The sequence below is a fragment of the Chiloscyllium punctatum genome, chromosome 17, assembly GCF_047496795.1.
Source record: "Chiloscyllium punctatum isolate Juve2018m chromosome 17, sChiPun1.3, whole genome shotgun sequence".
NCBI classification, from domain to species: Eukaryota; Metazoa; Chordata; class Chondrichthyes; order Orectolobiformes; family Hemiscylliidae; genus Chiloscyllium; species Chiloscyllium punctatum.
Genome location: NC_092755.1, coordinates 76,955,203 through 76,976,372, shown reverse-complemented (window position 1 = coordinate 76,976,372; position 21,170 = coordinate 76,955,203). Strand labels below are relative to the sequence as shown.

The window sequence follows — 21,170 nt, the reverse complement described above, 5'->3', positions numbered from 1 at the left end:
ACAGACAAACCAATGGGATCTCCGATATCAGGGTTCTTAGCAGAGACAGTAATGCAGAGACTCGAACAAACAGCTCTGCCAACCATCCAACCCAAACTTTGGGTCCGCTACGTGGATGACATCTTCATCATCACTAAACAAAACAAATTAGAGGAAACCTTCAAGACCATCAATAATACCCTTACTGGCATAAAATTCACTGAAGAGGAGAAAAACTGCCGTTCCTAGATGTCACAGTAAAGTGAACAGCCAATGGGAAACTTCAAACCAGCAACTACAGGAAAACAATACATACAGACAAAATATTGAACTACAGAAGCAAACACCCCAACATCTACAAACAAGGCTGCATCAGAACATTATTTCAATGAGCCACCACACACTGCAGCACAGAGGAATTACGCAGAGCAGAGGAAAATCACCTATACAGTGTATTCAAAAAGAACAGGTATCCAATGAACACACAATGAATGGATTCCTGAAGAAGGGCTCATGCCTGAAACATCGATTCTCCTGCTCCTTGGATGCTGCCTGACCTGCTGCGCTTTTCCAGCAACACATTTTCAGCTCTGATCTCCAGCATCTGCAGTCCTCACTTTCTCCATCCAATGAACACAGTCCACCAATTTTTCAGCAACAAACCCAAACAAGCAGACAAAATGCATCCAGAAACCCCAGCCAACTCTCCCTACATCAAAGACATCTTGGAAATGACTGCCAGACTACTCGGACCTCTTGGCATCGTGGTAGCCCACAAACCCACCAACACATTAAAACAGCAGCTAATGAACTTGAAAGACCCAATACAGACAACAATCAAAACTAGTGTTATTTACAAAATACCTTGCTAAGAACAGTAACAAACACTATATTGGACAAACAGGCAGAAAACTAGCCACCAGGATCCATGAACATCAACTAGCCACAAAACGACATGACCCTCTCTCACTAATATCCTTACATACAGATGAGGAAGGACACCACTTCGACTGGGACAACAATTCCATCCTAGGACAAGCCAAACAGAGACACACATGAGAATTCCTAGAAGTATGGCATTCCAACCGGAACTCTATCAACAAACACATTGTCTTGGACCCGATTTACCACACCCTGAGAAAAAGAACAGGAAATTATATCACCACAGGAAATGACATCACCAACCCAAAGAAAAGATATAAATAGAAAGCAGGAATCATGCTTTGTCCAGAGGCTCACTGAAGATATTACCTAGTATGGTGATAAAACATCTGAAAATGAACCTTCCAGCTCAGCGAGCAAACTTACATCCAATACAAGCCTACCAGCTTCGTGAGCAAACTTACAACCTGATGCACAACCTGGACTACAAATCTCTAAAATTGCAAGCAACAAATTTTAAAGCCTCTGACTTAGTTAAAAACAGCAGTTTACAGCATGTATTGGGGAAAAAAAAAGCTTTCTTTAGCTTCAGGTATTTTACTGGGGAGACAGAGACACTACTTTCCCTTCTGATGTCTGGGGGACTACTTGCTATATCACTCACACTTACATGCTGTTCACATATGCAGGAGCCAATCAGAATTATTGTCAGGTTGATGACCTTTGGCATCCACAACTGATCACAATTCTACAAACAAGTTAGCAATCTTTTGCCAGCTAAATGGGATATGAGGAAATGGTCGAGGCATTGAACAGGTGTTTTGTGTCGGTCTTCATAGTGGAGGACACAAATAACATGCCAGTAATTGACAAAGAAATGAAGGTAGGTGAGGACCTGGAAACAATTATTATTATGAAAGAAGTATGTTGAGCAAGCTAATGGAACTTAAGGTAGACAGGTTTCCTGGCCCTGATGGAATGTATCCCAGGGTGCTAAACGAGATGGCAGGAGGAATAGCATATGCACTTGTGGTAATTTTCCAAAGTTCACTGTAATCTGGGGCAGGTCCAGCAGATTGGAAAACAGCAAATGTGATGCCAGTGTTTAATAAAGAGATAGAAAAAAGATAGGGAATTATAGACCAGTTCTGCTTAAGTTCTGTAGGGGAGAAAATGCTTGAGTCTATTATCAAGGAAGAAATAGTAAGGCATCTAGATAGAAATAGTCCCATTAGGTTCATGAAGGAGAAGTCATGCTTAATTAATCTACTGAAATTCTGTGAAGACATGATGGATATGGTGGACAACAGGGACCCAGTAGATGTGGCGTATCTAGATTTCAAAAAGGCATTCAACAAGGTGCCACACAAAAACTGCTGCATTAGATAAAATGCAAAGCATTAAGAGCAGTGTAATAGCATGGTTAGAGGATTGTTTAACTACCAGGAAGCAAAGAATGCTTTTCTGGTTGGCAGTCAGTGACTAATGGTGTGCCTCAGGGAATAATTATTCACAATTTACATAGATGATTTGGAGTTGTGGACCACATATTGTGCATCAAAGTTTGCAGATGACAAAGTGTGCAGAGGACTGTGAAAGCTTGCAAAGAGACATAGATAGTTTGTGTGAGTGGGCAAAGGTCTGGCAGATGGAGTACGATGTTGGTAAATGTGAAGTCATCCATTTTGGTAGGAATAACAGTAAAAAGGACAATTAGTTGAATGGTAAAAAATTGCAGCATCCTGCTGTGCAGAGGGACCTGGGTGTCCTTGTGCATGAATCACAGAGGGTTAGTCTGCAGGTGCAACAAGTAATTAGGAAGGCAAATGGAATTTTGTTCTTTATTGCTAAAGGGATTGAGTTTAAAAGTAGAGAGGTTATGTTTCAGCTGTACAGGGTGCTGGTGAGGCCACACCTGGAGTACTGTGTGTAGTTTTAGTCTCCTTACTTGAGAAAGGATGTATTGGCACTAGAGGGGATGCAGAGGAGATTTGATTCAGAGTTGATGAGGAGAGACTGAGTAAACTGGGGTTATATTTAATGGAATTTAGAAGAATGAGGGGGGATCTTATGGAAACATATAAAATTATGAAGGGAATAGATAAGATAGACATAGAGAGGATGTTTCCACTGGCAGGTGAAACTAGAATAAGAGGGCACAGCCTGAAAATTAGGGGGAACAGATTTAGGACCAAATGAGAAGGAACTTCTTCACCCAGAGGGTTGTGAATCTATGGAATTCCTTGCCCAGTGAAGCAATTAAGGCTACCTCATTGGATGTTTTTAAAGCTAAGATAGATAATCTTTGGACAGTATTGGAATTAAGGGTTATGGTGAGATGGTGCGTAAGGAAGCTGAGGCCACGCGATGATCAGCCATGATCTAATTGAACAGGCAGATCTAATTGAATTGGCAGAACAAGCTCAAAGGGCCAGATGGCCTACTCCTACTCCTGGTTCTTATGTTCTTTTGAATCTCACTTTGGATTCACACTCTGGTGCATGTACCTATGTACACCATCCTTCACTGCTTGCAAAGCAACAGTGTAAACATTGCACACAATACGTTTCAGCAATGTTTTCTTTCAGAGCATGCCAGTCCTTCTTCTGTCCTTTGTTGTGAAGCAGCCCTTTGTCCAATTCATTGCATGATTGAAAACTAAGTAAAATACAATGTTTACATCCGAGTTAATCTCCCACTTTGATGGTGATGGTAGAGTGGGCCATGGTGCTGCACATTGTGGTTGAATACAATTCTGCACTTGCTGTTGACCCATAGTGCCTCACGGATACCTATTTTTTTGTCCTGTTATATCTGTATGAAGTTTACATTTAATAAGGTGGTGGCACATGATAAAAAGCTATCATCAATGTGAAGATAGGATTGCATCTCAACAAGGACTGTGTAGTGCTGAAAAATGTGTTGCTGGAAAAGCGCAGAAGGTCAGGCAGCATCAAAATAGCAGGAGAATCAACGTTTCGGGCATAAGCCTGAAGAAGGGCTTATGCCCGAAACATCGATTCTCCTGCTCCTTTGATGCTGCCTGACCTGCTGTGCTTTTCCATCAACACATTTTCCAGCTCTGATCTCCAGTATCTGCAGTCCTCACTTTCTCCTAAGGACTGTGTAGTGGTCTCTCTTAACAATATGTCATGGATGATACATCTGTGACGAGTAAATTGGTGGACAAGGCTCAAGTAGCTTTTGCTGCCTTATTTGTGTGTGTGCTCTCATTTTAATGATCTGTCAACTTGACTAAGTTGTGTTTAGAATTCATAAAAGATCATGTAATATTAGTCTCTCTCATCTGTTTGTTTGATAAATATAAAGCTGGTATAAACTGTTCCCTTTTGGCAGGTGATGGAGAAACTAGTACTAGCTGAAAAAACTGCAATAGATATTGACAAGTTACGTGATGGATATCGACCAGCAGCCAAGAGGGGTGCAATTTTGTTTTTTGTCCTAGCAGAGATGGCAGTTGTTAATAGCATGTACCAATATTCTTTGGCATCATTCCTTGAAGTCTTTGATTTATCTCTGCGTAAATCTTTGCCTGATTCTATACTTCAAAAGCGACTGAGGAACATCATGAAAGCACTGACCCTTAATATGTACAACTATGGCTGCACAGGTCAGTGACATTGAATTACAGTCTTTATGCAGATATTGTTTAACTGAAAATGCAGGTTTCAAATACTAACTGAACTGAGCGTGACCAATTATGAGTTAAATTGCATTGGCTCATTGTTCCATAAGTGACACCTTTTGCCACTTTCTTTAAACTTGAGTTTGTCTGAAGCTCTGTGCTGGTATTTTCTCATATGCTGTTCCACCAGCTCATTCCTTTGTCCTACAGTGGCTTCCAATTGTCCAGAACTTAATATTCTGATTGTAATGGTTAAATCCTCCATGGTTGCAGTCTTGCCTGCAGTGTCTCTTCAATGCTTCCAGTTTCACATTCCTCTGACTCTAGCCTGTACCACTTATACGGATTGGCCAGGGGAGGTTTTTTTATTCATTCAGGGGATGTGGGTGTCACTGGCTGGACAGCATCATTGCCTATCCCTAGTTGCCCTGAGAAGGTTGGGTGGGGGAAGCTGCCTTTTTGAACTGCTGCAGTCCCTGTGCTGTAGGTAGACCCATAAACAGCACAAGTAATTTTTGAATAATATTTGAAAGACTTTTTAAAAAGTTTCTGAAATTTTGACACTTTTCCCCAATCTAACTAGATAATCCTTTTGAATGTAAAAGAGAGTTTAAAAAGACATTATTTAAAATCAAGTTACTCAGAGATTGATGCTGACACTGGGATTAAAATGCTTATTTTTGTGATAAACCCATTTACAGCTGTAGTAAATAAGTGTTACCAAACATCAATATATCAGAGGATATTTTAATGCAAAATATTTCTACAAAATTGCTTTAAATTGCCCGGTTACACTGCTCCATGTCAAACTTTATAAATTTGTGAGCAATAAACTTGCAAGAAAGATGATACTTTAAAACAGGTGCAGTTGAAACCACTGATTGCATCCAAAGTGGAAAGTTTAACCCCGTTCTCCTGTTCACTTGACCCTGGCATATTTGATGTTGCAACTCAATAGAAAAGTAATTCTTTCTACAGTACTTGCAGCCTTCACTTGCTGAAAGCAGAAAAGCAGCTGTACAATTATTTTAATTTCTCCTTCTCATTCCAGGTCTGTTTGAGCGACATAAATTACTTTTCTCATTCAACATGACAATAAAGATTGAGCAGGCGGAACATCGGATTCCTCAGGAAGAACTGGAATTTTTTTTGAAAGGTAAGTTTACAAGCAAAAATGATATGTTTTTCTGGTTGTTAATTGTACTTGTAATTGACTTATTAATTGCAAATTCATAATAATCCAGCATGATGCTTCCACGTAATGGACAGCATGGCATTATCTCAGTACTGACCTTTTAAGGCTGCAGCTCTCCCTCAGCACTGACCCTCCATCAGTGCCGCACTCCCTCAGTACTGATCGTTCAACAGTGCAGCACTCCCTCAGTGTTGATCCAGTCAGTCTAGATCATGTGATCAATGCTCTGGAGTCAGGCTTGAGGTCAAGGTCAATCAAAGAATGCTTGTGCTGCCTTGTACTGGAGCAGTGGCTAAGATTTGCTGCTCAGGGCACCACGTGTGGACTAGCCATGTTCCACAACAACTGACTTGCCACTCTCACCAATAAGAAAGCTTATTTGATTGAGCTTCAATAAACCAGTTAAGATCTAACTGGCAAACATCTCTGTGAAACATGGGCCTCAATGCCAAAGTCATGCCTCACCAGAAGTTGCTTCCATTTGCCGGCTGGAAACCCCTAAGCCCCACAGATTTGATTTGTTTTATTATTGTCACATGTACCGAGATACAGTGAGAAGTACTGTTTTGTGTGCTAACCAGACAAATCATATCTTACATAAATACATCAGGGTCACAGAACACAATGCAGAATATAGTGTTACAGCTACAGAGAAAGTTCAGAGAAAGATCAACTTTAATATATGAGAGACTCATTCATAAGGCTGATAACAGTAAGAAAGAAGCTTTGAATCTGTAGGAATGTGTTTTCAAACGTTTGTATTTTCTGCCTGATGGAAGAGAGTGGAAGAGAGTATACCGAGGTGGGAGGGGTCTTTGATTATATTGGCTGCTTTCCTGAGGCAGCGGAAAGTGTAGATGGAGTCAAGAAAGGAAGGTTGGATTTCGTGAGGGACTCATATTCACAAATTGTAATTTCTTGCAGTGTTGGGCAAACCAGTTGCCACACCAAGCTGTGATGTATGCTTTCTTTGCTGCATCTATAAAAATAAGTAAGTGTCATTATGGACATGCTTAATTTTCTTAGCCTTCTAAGAAGTAGAGGTGTTGGTGTGCTTTCTACGGTGGCACAGTATCACAGTGGTTAGCACTGCTACTTTGTAGCACCAGGGACCCAAGTTCAATTATAGCTTTGGGTGACTGGCTGTATGGAGTTTGCATGTTCTCCCTGTGTCTGTGTGGGTTTCTGCCAGGTGCTCCAATTTTCTCCCAAAGTCCAAAGATGCACAGGTTAGGTGGATTCACCATGCTGAATTGCACCATCGTGTACAGTGACATGCAGGCTAGGTGGATTAGCCATGGTAAATGCTGGGTTACAGGGATAGAGTAGGTTACTGGTTCTGGGTGGGATGCTGTTCAGAAGGTTGATGCATGCTCGATGGGCCAAATGGCCTCTTTCTGCACTGGTAGAAATTCTATTATTCAACATGAATGGACCAGGATAGATCATTGATGATATTTACTTCTAGGAACTTGAAGCTTTGACTACCTCCACCTCAATTAATACAGACAGGACCATGTCCTCCATTCTGCTTGCTGAAGTCGATATCCAGCTCCTTCATTTTGCTGACATTGAGGGAGAGATTATTGTCTTCGCACCATTCCACTAAGTGCTCTATCTCCTTCCTGTATTCCGTCTTGTTGTTGTTTGAGATCAGACCCACTACGGTGGTGTCATCAGCAATGGAGTTCCAACTGAATTTGGCCACAGAGTCATGAGTGTATGAGGAGCATAGTAAAGGGATGAGTACGCAGCCTTGCGGGGTGTTGGTGTTGAGGATTATCATGGAGGCAGTGTGGTTGCCTGACCTTAATGACTGAAGTTTGTGGATTAGCAAGTCAAGAATCCAGTTGCAGAGGGGTAGCAGAGTCCTAAGTCTTGGAGTTTGGATGTGGTGCTGCCATTGTTGGATAGGGATGTGAAAGGTCACAAGTCACATGACACCAGGTTATAGTTCAACAAGTTTATTTGAAATCAGAAGCTTTTGGAGCGCTGCTCCTTCATCAGGTGAGATAAGAATTTGGAGATGTGTTTTGTTGGAATCATAGTGTTTAAAACAGAGCTAAAGTCAATACATAGGAATCTGGTGTTTAAATGCCATGGGCAAGCCTGCCATAATTTAAGGGAGTGTTTAACATCAGACTGATAAAACTGCTCCCCAGTCAGCTGAATGTTTAATTAATGAGGTCAGATACAGAGTGGTGCATGATGTCATTTACAATTAGCTCTACCACACTTTTCACAGGAAACATTTCTCTGGAAAAAAGCAAGCGAGCAAAACCATGCCCTTGGCTCCCAGACCAAGGCTGGGAGGATATTATCCGTCTAGCAGAGGCTTTCCCAGAGAAGTTTGGAACACTTCCAGATGATTTGCAGATGCATCAGACAGATTGGCAAGTTGTAAGTGATGAACTCACTGTCACTTCAAAAGCCGTATAATGAATACAATGAAATAAATTATGGTCCCAATGGTTCATGAAGCACAAACAACAGGAGTTAAGGTGCAGGTCACCAATGATCTAGTTCGATGATGGAACAATTGAAGGGACTGATTGTCCAGCTCCCATTCCTGTGTAATGGGAAACACTGCAGAATTTTGAAATGAACACAGTTGAGAATGGGAACTGAGCTCATCATATTACCAGTAATAGCTGGATCCTTTAAAACTATCATTCCTCCTTTTATGTGTCTCATAGTGCAGCTGTTCAACAGGATTTGAGGTGAGATTTGGTTTGTTTTCTCCCCAGTGTCTCATATCACTGAATGGTAGTGCCAGCAGTGCACTGCAATCTGGTGCTTGATAGCAACAGTGCACAATGCTGTACAGTGCCAGGTTAAAGCTTTATTCCACTCCAAAGGTTATCTTTTCAGACCTAAAAAATGGTGAATACTACTTATTGGATTATAGTGCGATACCTTGATGATAGACAAAATATTACACTTTTCCTTTTAGAACAAAGAACATTAAAGCACAGGAACAGACCCTTCAACCCTCCAAGCCTGTGCTAATCCTGATCCTCTATCTAAACCTGTCGCCTATTTCTAAGGATCTGTATCCCTCTGCTCACTGCCCATTCATGTATCTGTCTAATGATGCTGTTGTGCCCACCTCTACCACCTCTGCTGGAAACGCCTTCCAGGTACCCACCAGCCTCTGCGTAAAGAACCTTCAATGCATATCTCCCCCAAACTTTTGCCCTTTTACCTTGAACTCATGACCCCTAGTAATTGAGACCTCACTCCGGGAAAAAGTTTTTTGCGATTCACCCTGTCTATAACTCTCATGATTTTGGAGACCTCAATCAGGTCCCCCCTCAACCTCCGTCTTTCTAATGAAAATAATCCTAATCTACTCAACCTCTCCTCATTACTAGCACCCTCCATACTAGCCACATCCTGGGGAACCTCCTCTGCACCCTGTCCAAGCATCCACATCCATTTGGTAGTGTGGCGACCAGAACTGTACGCAGTATTCCAAATGTAGCCAATCCTAAGTCCTATACAACTGTAACATGACCTGCCAACTCTTGTACTCAATACCCTGTCCGATGAAGGAAAGCATGCTGTATGCCTTCTTGACCTCTCTATCGATCTGCGTTGTCACCTTCAGGGAACAATGACCTGAACACCCAGATCTCTCTGTTCATTAATTTTCCCCAGGGCTTTTCCATTTACCGTATAGTTTGCTCTTGAATTGGATCTTCCAAAATGCATCACCTCACATTTGCCCGGATTGAACTCCATCCAACTCCCCAATCTATCTATATTCTGCTGCGTTCTCTGACAGTCCCCTTCACTATCTGCTACTTCACTAATCTTAGTGTCATCTGCAAACTTGCTAATCAGACTGCCTATACCTTCCTCCAGATCATTTATGTATATCACAAACAACAGTGGTCCCAGCATGGATCCCTGTGGAACACCACTGGTCACATATCTCCATTTTGAGAAACTCCCTTTCACTGCTACTCTCTGTCTCCTGCTGCCCAGTCATCTAGTCAGTACACCCTGGACCCTATGCAACTTCACTTTCTCCATCAGCCTACCATGGAGAACCTTATCAAATGCCTTACTGAAGTCCATGTATATGACATCTGCAGCCCTTTACTCATTAATCAACTCCGCCACTTCCTCAAAGAATTCTATTAAGTTGGTAAGACGTGACCTTCCCTGCACAAAATAATACTGTCTGTCACTGATAAGCCCATTTTCTTTCGAATGGGAATAGATCCTATCTCTCACTATCTTCTCCAGCAGCTTCCCTACCATTGACATCAGACTCACCGGTCTATAGTTGCCTACATTATCCCTGCTACCCTTCTTAAACAAGAGGACAACATTAGCAATTCTCCAGTCCTCTGAGGCCTTATCCATGTTCAAGGATGCTGCAAAGATATCTGTTAAAGCCCCAGCTAGTTTCTCTCTCACTTCCCTCAGTAGCCTGGGATAGATCCCACCGTAACCTGGGGACTTGTCCACCTTAACGCCTTTTAGAATTCCCCAACACTATCTCCTTCCTTATGCCGACTTGACCTTGAATAATCAGACATCTATCCCTAACGTCAATATCCGTCATATCCCTCTCCTCGGTGAATACTGATGCAAAGTCCTCATTAAGAATCTCACCCATTTTCTCTGACTCCACGCATTACTTTCCTCCTTTGTCCTCGAGTGGACCAACGCTTTCCCTAGTTACCCTCTCGTTCCTTGTGTATGAATAAAAGGTTTTGCGATTTTTCCTTAAGCCTGTTTGCTAAAGATATTTCATGACCCCTTTTAGCCCTCTTAATTCCATGTTTAGGATTGGTCCTATAATCCCTATATTCTTCCAAAGCATTGTCTGTCTTCAGTCACCTAGACCTTATGTATGCTTCCTTTTTCCTCTTTGCTAGTCTCACAATTTTACCTGTCATCCATGGTTCCCTAATCTTGCCATTTCTATCCCTCATTTTCACATGGACATGTCTGATGCATTCTAATCAAAATGAATTTTGGAATAGATGGCCTTCCCCCAATTTAGCACCCTTCCTTTAGGACTGCTCTCATCTTTGTTCATAAGTATTCTAAAACTTACAGAATTGTGATCACTATTCTCAAAGTAATCCCCGATTGAAACTTCACCCACTGGCAGGGCTCAATCCCCAACACCAGGTCCAGTATGGCCCCTTCCCGAGTTGGACTATTTATATACTGCTCTCGAAAATCCTCCTGGATGCTCCATACAAATTCTACTCCATCTAGATAGAACATAGAATATAGAACATAGAACAATACAGCGCAGAACAGGCCCTTTGGCCCTCGATGTTGCGCCGACCTGTGAACTATTCTCAGCTCGTCCCTCTACACTATCCCAAAATCATCCATGTGCTTATCCAAGGATTGTTTAAATCTTCCTAATGTGGCTGAGTTAACTACATTAGCAGGTAGTGCATTTCATGCCCTTACCACTCTCTGTGTAAAGAACCTGCTCTGACATTTGTCTTAAATCTATCACCCCTCAATTTGTAGTTATGCCCCCTCATACAAGCTGAAGCAATCACCCTAGGAAAAAGACTTTCACGGCCTACCCTATCTAATCCTCTGATCATCTTGTATGTCTCTGTCAAATCCCCTCGTAGCCTTCTTCTTGCCAATGAGGACAGGTTCAAGTCTGTCAGCCTTCCTCTGCACCTTTTCCAATACTTCCTCATCCTTCCCGAGATATGGGGACCAGAACTGTACGCAATATTCCAAGTGTGGCCACACCAGTGTTTTGTATAGTTGCAGATCTCTAACATTAAGTGAATCCCAGTCAATGTTGGGAAAATTAAAATCTCCTATCACCACTACCCTGTTGCTCCTACATCTTTTCATAATCTGTTTACATATTTGTACCTCTATTGCACACTTGCTGCTGGGAGGCCTGTAGTACAGCCCCAACATTGTTACTTCACCCTTCCTATCTGACCTCTGCTCATATTGCTCGAGTCCTCCTTAGTGCCCTCCTTCAGCCCAGCTGTGACCAGTAATGCAACTCCTCCACCCCTTTTACTTCCCTATATGTCTTGCCTGCAGCGTCAATATCCTGGGATATTTAGTTGTCAATTATGCCCTTCCCTTAACCAAGCCTCAGTAATATCAATAAATCATACTCCCCAGGTTCTAATCCAAGCCTTGGGTTCATCTGCCTTACCTACTATACATCTTGCATTAAAACAAATGCACCTCAGACCACCAGTCCCTTTGTGTTCATCATCTGCTCCCTGCCTATTATTCTCAGTCACACTGACTTCATTATCTTGTTCCTTATAGGCTTTAGTTACTACCTCCTTTCTGTCCATGAACTTCCTCATTTGGTTCCCATCCTCCTGCTACATTAGTTTAAACCCTCCCCAACAGCGTTAGCAAATGCACCCCCAAGGCCATTGGTTCCAGTCTGGCCCAGGTGTAGACCGTCCAATCTCTAATAGTCCTACCTCCCCCAGAACCAGTCCCAATGTCCCAGAAATCTGAATCTATCCCTCCTGCACCATCTCTCAAGCTAAGCATTCATCCTGCCTATTCTTCATAGAATCCCTACAGTGTGGAAACAGGTCATTTTGGCCCAACAAGTCCACACCAACCCTCTGAAGAGTATCCCACCTAGACCCATTACCCCTACTCTATTACTCTGCATTTAGCCCCGACTAATGCACCTAACCTATACCTCCCTGAACTCTATTGGCAATTTAGCTTAGCCAATTCACCTACCCTGTACATCTTTGGACTGTGAGAGGAAACCCACCCAGAAAACATGCAAACTCCACACCCGAGGCTGGAATTGAACCCAGGTCCTGGCACTGTGAGGCAGCATTGCTAACCACTGAGCCACCTTGCTACCCCTCCTTTCATTTTTAGTCTGACTAGCACATGACACTGAGGTCCTACGTTAAACTTGGCTCCTAACTCCCTAAATTTCTGCTTGTGGCTCCTCAATTCTTTACCTATATCACTGGTGCCTGTATGTACCATGACAGCTGGCTGTTCACCCTCTCCCTTCAGAATGTCCTGCAGCCAATCGGAAACATCCCTGGCCCATGCACCTGGCAGGCAATATACCATGAGGGAGTCTCATTTTCAATCACAGAACCACCTATCTACACCCCTTTCAATTGAATCCCCTATGACTAAAACCCTTCAACTCTTTTTATAGCCCTTCCGTACAGCAGGGCCAGCCACGGTGCCATGAACCTGACTACTGCTGCCTTCCCCTGGTGAGCCATCTCCCCCAACAGTATCCAAAACAGTATACCTGTTTTGGAAGGAGATGACCTCAGGGGACACCTGTACTGCCTTCCTGCTCTTTCTCTGCCTTTTGGTCACCCATTCCCTTTTTCCCTCAACAATTCTAACCTGCAGTGTGACCAATTCACTAAACATGCTATCCACAACTTCCTCAGCATCACGGATACTCCAAAATGAGTCCATCCGGAGCTCCAGAGCCATCACGGGGTCTAATAAGAGCTGCAGCTGGACACACCTTCTGCATGTGAAGGAATCGGGGACATCAGCCACGTCCCTGAGCTCCCACATTGAGCAAGAGGAACATAACATGGTTATGTGATCTCCTGCCATTTTTAATTTTAAACTTAACTGAGTCCAACTATAAAATATAAATAATAGATAAATGAAAAAGGAAAAAGACAAAGAATTTATACCAATCATATGATAAAAAAAGTGGACTAACTGTACCTCATCAACACACCAGTCTTTTTGTTTAGTGAGAGGAGGAGGGCTGATGGGAGACACCAATTGTGTAATGTCTTGGGTTCACCTTCCAAGAGTGATGTTCAACCACTCCCACTCAGCTCCTAACTCTCCCCCCTCCCACTCAGCTCCTCACTCTCCCACTCAGCTCCTTGCTCTCCCCACTCCCACACAGCTCCTCACTCTCCCACTAATATCTTCACTCTCCCCCCTCCCACTCAGCTCCTCACTCTCCCACTAATATCTTCACTCTCCCCTCTCCCAATCAGCTCCTAACTCTCCCCCCTCCCACTCAGCTCCTCACTTTCCCCTCTCCCATTCAGCTCCTAACTCTCCCCCCTCCCACTCAGCTCCTCACTTTCCCCTCTCCCACTCAGCTCCTCACTCTCCTCCCACTCAGCTCCTCACTCTCCGCATTCCCATTTAGTTCCTCACTCTCCCCACTCCCACTCAGCTCCTCACTCTCCTCCCCCTCAGCTCCTCACTCTCCTCCCACTCAGCTCCTCACTCTCCCCGCTCCCACTCAGCTCCTCACCCTCCTCCCTCCCACTCAGCTCCTCACTCCCCCTCAGCTCCTCACACTCCGCACTCCCGCTCAGCCTCTCTCTCTCCCTGCTCCCACTCAGCTCCTCACTCTCCGCGTTCCCATTTAGTTCCTCACTCTCCCCACTCCCACTCAGCTCCTCACTCTCCGCGTTCCCATTTAGTTCCTCACTCTCCCCACTCCCACTCAGCTCCTCACTCTCCCCAATCCCACAGCTCCTTACTGTCCCTGCTCCCACTCAGCTCCTCACTCTCCCACTCAGATCCTCACTCTCCCCTCTCCCAATCAGCTCCTCTCTCTCCCCAATCCCACTCAGATCCTCACTCTCCCCTCTCCCAATCAGCTCCTCTCTCTCCCCAATCCCACTCAGCTCCTCACTCTTCCCCCGTCCCACTCAGCTCCTCACCCCCCCCAACTCATCTCCTCACTCTCCCCGCTCCTGCTCACACCTCAGTCTCCCCGTTCTCATTCAGCTCCTCACTTTCCCCCTTCCCACTCAGCTCCTCACTCTCCAACTCAGCTCCTCACCCTCCCTCCGCCCACTCGACCCCTCACTCTCCCCACTCCCACTCAGCTCCTCACTCTCCCACTCATCTCCTCACTCTTCCCGATCCCACTCAGCTCCTCACCCTCCCCCACACTCCGTTCCTCACTCTCCCCGCTCCCCCTCAGCTCCTCAAACTCCCCTCCACCACTCAGCTCCTCACCCTCCCACTTTTCACTTAGCTTCTCACTCTCCCACTCATCTCCTCACCCTCCACCCCCACTCATCTCCTCACCCTCCACCCCCACTCATCTCCTCACCCTCCACCCCCACTCAGCGCCTCACTCCCCCCTCCCGCTCAGCCTCTCACTCTCCCTGCTCCAATTCAGCTCCTCACTCTCCCCACTCCCACTCAGCTCCTCACTCTCCCACCTCTCACTCAGCTCCTCACCCTCCCCCCCAATCACCCTCCCATCTCGCCCTCAGCTCCTCACTCTCCCCGCTCCCACTCAGCTCCTCACTTTCCCCTCTCCCAGTCACTTCTCATTCCCCCCGCTCCCACTCCATTCCTCACTCTCCCCACTCCCACTCAGCTCCTCTCTCTCCCCCACTCAGCTCCTCATTCTCCCTGCTCCCACTCAGCTCCTCACTCTCCAACTCAGCTCCTCACTCTCCCCCCTCCCACTCTGCCCCTCACTCCCCCCACTCCCATTCAGCTTCTGACTTGTCCCCCCTCCCACTCAGCTCCTCACCCCCCCAACTCATCTCCTCACTCTCCCCACTCCTGCTCACACCTCAGTCTCCCCGTTCTCATTCAGCTCCTCTCTCTCCCACTCAGCTCCTCACCCTCCCCCCTCCCGCTCAGCCTCTCACTCTCCCTGCTCCAATTCAGCTCCTCACTCTCCCCACTCTCACTCAGCTCCTCACCCTCCCCCCCAATCACCCTCCCACCTCGCCCTCAGCTCCTCACTCTCCCCGCTCCCACTCAGCTCCTCACTTTCCCCTCTCCCAGTCACTTCTCATTCCCCCTGCTCCCACTCCATTCCTCATTCTCCCCACTCCCCCTCAGCTTCTCGCTCTCCCACTCAGCTCCTCACCCTCCCCCCTCCCGCTCAGCCTCTCACTCTCCCTGCTCCAATTCAGCTCCTCACTCTCCCCACTCCCACTCAGCTCCTCACTCTCCCACCTCTCACTCAGCTCCTCACCCTCCCCCCCAATCACCCTCCCACCTCGCCCTCAGCTCCTCACTCTTCCCAATCCCACTCAGCTCCTCACTCTCCCCACTCCCGCTCAGCCTCTCACTCTGCCCGCTCCCACTCAGCACCTCACTCTCGGTGCTCCCATTCAGCTCCTCATTCTCCCCTCTCCCAATCAGCTGCTCACTCTCCCCTCTCCCATTCCGCACCTCACTCTGCCATCTCCCCCTCAGCTCCTCACTCTCCCACCTCCCCCTCAGCTCCTCACTCTCCCACCTCCCCCTCAGCTCCTCACTCTCCCACTCAACTCCTCACTCTCCCCGCTCCCACTCAGCTCCTCACTCTCCCCCCCAATCAGCTCCTCACTCTCCCCCCTCCCCCTCAGCTCCTCACTCTCCCCACTCCCACTCAGCTCCTCTCTTTCCCCCACTCAGCTCCTCATTCCCCCTGCTCCCATTCAGCTCCTCCCGCTCTCCCCTCCTCCTCAGATCCTCACTCCCACTCAGCTCCTCACTCTCCCCACTCCCACTCAGCTCCTCACCCTCCTCCGTCCCACTCAGCTCCTCACCCTCCTCCGTCCCACTCAGCTCCTCACTCTTCCCGCTCCCACTCAGCTCCTCAATCTCCCACCTCCCCCTCAGCTCCTTACTCTCCCCATTCCCATTTAGCTCCTCACTCTCCCCACTCCCACTTAGGTCCTCACTTTCCCCTCTCCCACTCAATTCTCATTCTCCCCGCTCCCACTCAGTCCCTCACCCCCCCCCCCCCCAACTCAGCTCCTCACTTTCCCCGTTCTCATTCAGCTCCTCACTCTCTAACTCAGCTCCTCACCCTCCCCCCGCCTACTCTGCCCCTCACACTCACCGCTCCCACTCAGCTCCTCACTCTTCCCCCGTCCCACTCAGCTCCTCACCCCCCCAACTCATCTCCTCACTCTCCCCGCTCCTGCTCACACCTCAGTCTCCCCGTTCTCATTCAGCTCCTCACTCTCCCCCTTCCCACTCAGCTCCTCACTCTCCAACTCAGCTCCTCACCGTCCCTCCGCCCACTCTACCCCTCACTCTCCCCACTCCCACTCAGCTTCTCACTCTCCCACTCATCTCCTCACCCTCCACCCCCACTCATCTCCTCACCCTCCACCCCCACTCATCTCCTCACCCTCCACCCCCACTCATCTCCTCACCCTCCAACCCCACTCAGCGCCTCACTCCCCCCTCCCGCTCAGCCTCTCACTCTCCCTGCTCCAATTCAGCTCCTCACTCTCCCCACTCCCACTCAGCTCCTCACTCTCCCACCTCTCACTCAGCTCCTCACCCTCCCCCCCAATCACCCTCCCATCTCGCCCTCAGCTCCTCACTCTCCCCGCTCCCACTCAGCTCCTCACTTTCCCCTCTCCCAGTCACTTCTCATTCCCCCCACTCCCACACCATTCCTCACTCTCCCCACTCCCACTCAGCTCCTCTCTCTCCCCCACTCAGCTCCTCATTCTCCCTGCTCCCACTCAGCTCCTCACTCTCCAACTCAGCTCCTCACTCTCCCCCCTCCCACTCTGCCCCTCACTCCCCCCACTCCCATTCAGCTTCTGACTTGTCCCCCCTCCCACTCAGCTCTTCACCCCCCCAACTCATCTCCTCACTCTCCCCACTCCTGCTCACACCTCAGTCTCCCCGTTCTCATTCAGCTCCTCACTCTCCAACTCAGCTCCTCACCCTCCCCCTGCCCACTCAGCCCCTCACTCTCCCAGCTCCCACTCAGCTCCTCACTCTTCTCAATCCCACTCAGCTCCTCACTTTCCCCTCTCCCAGTCACTTCTCATTCCCCCCGCTCCCACTCCATTCCTCACTCTCCCCCCTCCTCCTCACTCTCCCCCCTCCCCCTCGGCTCCTCACTCTCCCCACTCCCACTCAGCTCCTCACCCTCCTCCGTCCCACTCTGCTCCTCACTTTTGCTCAGCCTCTCACACTCCCCGCTCCCCCTCAGCACCTCACTCTTCCCTCTCCTACTCAGCACCTCGCCCTCCACCTTCCCCCTCAGCTCCTCACTCTCCTCACTCCCCCTCAGCTCCTCACTCCCCCTCAGCTCCTCACTCTCCCCACGCCCCCTCAGCTCCTCACTCTCCCCACTCCCACTCAGCTCCTCACTCCCCCCACTCCCATTCAGCTCCTCACTCTCCCCGCTCTCACTCTGCCCCTCACTCCCCCCACTCCCACTCAGCTTCTCGGTCTCCCCCTCAGCTCCTTACTCTCCCCAATCCCCCTCAGCTCCTCACACTCCGCACTCCCGCTCAGCCTCTCTCTCTCCCTGCTCCCACTCAGCTCCTCACTCTCCCCGCTCTCACTCTGCCCCTCACTCCCCCCACTCCCATTCAGCTTCTGACTTGTCCCCCCGTCCCACTCAGCTCCTCACCCCCCCAACTCATCTCCTCACTCTCCCCACTCCTGCTCACACCTCAGTCTCCCGTTCTCATTCAGCTCCTCACTCTCCAACTCAGCTCCTCACCCTCCCCCTGCCCACTCTGCCCCTCACTCTCCCAGCTCCCACTCAGCTCCTCACTCTCCCCACTCCCGCTCAGCCTCTCACTCTGCCCGCTCTCACTCAGCACCTCACTGTCGCTGCTCCCATTCAGCTCCTCATTCTCCCCTCTCCCACTCAGCTCCTCACCCTCCCACCTCCCCCTCAGCTCCTCACTCTCCCCTCTCCCACACAGCTCCTCACTTTCCCCTCTCCCACTCACTTCTCATTCCCCCTGCTCCCACTCCATTCCTCTTTCTCCCCCCCTCCCACTCAGCTTCTCGGTCTCCCACTCAGCTCCTTACTCTCCCCAATCCCCCTCAGCTCCTCACACTCCGCACTCCCGCTCAGCCTCTCTCTCTCCCTGCTCCCACTCAGCTCCTCACTCTCCCCGTTCCCTTTTAGCTCCTCACTCTCCCCGCTCCTGCTCACACCTCACTCTCTCCTTCTCATTCAGCTCCTCACTTTCCCCTCTCCCACTCAGCTCCTCACCCTCCCACCTCCCACTCAAATCCTCACTCTCCCGCTCCCCCTCAGCTCCTCACCCTCCCACCTCCCACTCAAATCCTCACTCTCCCGCTCCCCCTCAGCTCCTCACCCTCCCCTCCCACTCAAATCCTCACTTTCCCCGCTCCTACTCAGCTCCTCACTCTCCCTGCTCCCGCTCAAACTTCTCCATCCCCACTCCGACTCCGTTCCCCACCCTCCCCCTTCCCACTCAGCTCCTCACTCTCCAACTCAGCTCCTCACCCTCCCCCCTCCCACTCAGCTCCTCCCTCTCCCCACTCCCCCTCATCTCCTCACTCTCCCCTCTCCCCCTCAGCACCTCACTATTCCCGCTCCCACTCAGTTCCTCTCTGTCCCACTCAGCTCCTCACTCTCCCCCTCCCAATCAGCTCCTCACTCCTCACAGTCCCCACTCCCACTCAGCTCCTCACTCTCCCCATTCCCACTCAGATCCTCACTCTCCCACTCAGCTCCTCAATCTCCCACTCAGCACCTCACTCTTCCCTCTCCTACTCAGCACCTCCCCCTCCACCTTCCCCCTCAGCTCCTCACTCTCCCTGTTCCCATTCACCTCCTCACTCTTCCTGCTGGCACTTAGCTCCTCACTCTCCCCTTCCCACTCAGCTCCTCACTCTCCCCTTCCCACTCAGCTCCTCACCCTCCCCTTCCCACTCAGCTCCTCACCCTCCCCTTCCCACTCAGCTCCTCACTCCTCACTCTACCTGTTCCCACTCAGCTCCTCACTCTCACTGCCGCTGAAAATGAAGACGTTTTGATCAAGCATATTTCGATGTATCTGTTCAATATGACAACCACAATAGGCAATAAATGTACAATTGTGCATTTAAAATTACAGATGAATTTGAGTTAACATTGTACTGACGAGATGTGATTTGTAGTTTCAGTGCATCGCCAGCAGATGGCAGCAAGAGTACATGGAGTCATGAGCAATTTGTCAGGATGGCTCGGACTGTGAGACGGGGTTGGGGGGGGGGGTTCCCTTTGGGACCAGACCAAACCTCCAGGAACAATACAGGTGGGGGTGGCACAATCTGGACTGAGTGAGAAACAGTCACCCAGCAATTCCTGGATTGGCTAATTACAGTGCACACTCAGCTTCTGGGCAGACAACAAAAAGAGGCTGTGCAGCTTCTAAGGAGGTGAAGCCTGTAGTTGAGGCATCGCAAAGAGAGAGATAGGGGAAGCCTCCAGCATGAAGACTGCCTGCAGCTTTGGCAATCCCAGTCTGTTGCCAGGAGGCTAGCTCAAGGCGACGTGCCCAGCTCTCAGTGCCCCTGGGGGTAGGGAGGAAGAAGCCACAAGCCGATCCGAAAATTTTGCTCAGCCGTTGCTAAGAGAACTTACCCGAGGCCTTTAACCAGCTTGGTCACTCTGACCACAGAGTAGTTCTTCCAAACTCCCTTCTGCTGCCCCAGCTCCGGGATATGGTACTGCAGTTAGTAGCATGAAGATCTGCATTCAAACACAGCCACTTGCTCCTCTCCACATACACCCAACTCACCCCCTCCACACACACAGACCCCCACACACACACCCACACCCACACACCCACACACACACCCCCGCATACACACAAAACCACATCCCCCCACATGCCCCACACACACCCACCACCACACACAACCCCACACACACCCAAACACCCTCACACACCCAGACCCACCCCCAAACACACACACGCACACATCCACACACACCCCACGCATACCCAGACCCCCCAACACACCCCCCTGCACACACAAACACACACACACTCATGCCCCACACACACCCAGACCCCCCCATACACGCACACGCATCCCCCAGACCCTCCAACACATACACACTCCCCACACACATACACCCAAACACCCATACTGCCACTCACATACACCCACACGCACTCACATTCACACCCTCAACCTCCATACACATACACCCACACACACCCACACTCACACCCACATCCTGCAGCCTCCCCCACACATACACACCCCGACGTACCCAACACACATACCCACACCCACCAGAGCCCCTCACACACACACACTCACATCGCCCCAGCCTCCCCACACATACACACAGCCACACACACCCAGACACACACATCCCCCCCCCCCCCACTCCCCCATACACCACCCACACGCCCCCACACATATACACCCCCTCACACACACCCACACCAACACCACACTCTCACACACACATCCCTACAGACAGTGATCTCCCCCCCGGGGAGTGGACAGTGATCTCCCCCCCGGGGAGTGGATAGTGATCTCCCCCCGGGGAGTGGGGAGTGGACAGTGATCTCCCCCCCGGGGAGTGGATAGTGATCTCCCCCCTGGGGAGTGGATAGTGATCTCCCTCCGGGGAGTGGACACTGATCTCCCCCCTGGGGAGTGGTGTGGATAAGCTCGGTCATTTGGAACGACCACATTCATCACTGGAGAGCTGTGAGCAGCATCTCAGCACTGTGCTAATTTAGCAATGCTAATAATGCA

General features: G+C 49.0%; 1 protein-coding gene across 1 annotated transcript in view; it reads left to right on the top strand.

The window, feature by feature from the left end:
* The window catches only part of dnah10 (dynein axonemal heavy chain 10), a 320,465-nt gene that overhangs the window by 270,690 nt on the left and 28,605 nt on the right, over positions 1-21,170 (top strand). The window contains exons 66-68 of the mRNA XM_072587595.1: positions 4,219-4,492; positions 5,559-5,663; positions 7,948-8,102. Coding sequence (XP_072443696.1) covers positions 4,219-4,492; positions 5,559-5,663; positions 7,948-8,102 — 534 coding nt within the window. The remainder of the gene's footprint in view (positions 1-4,218; positions 4,493-5,558; positions 5,664-7,947; positions 8,103-21,170) is intronic.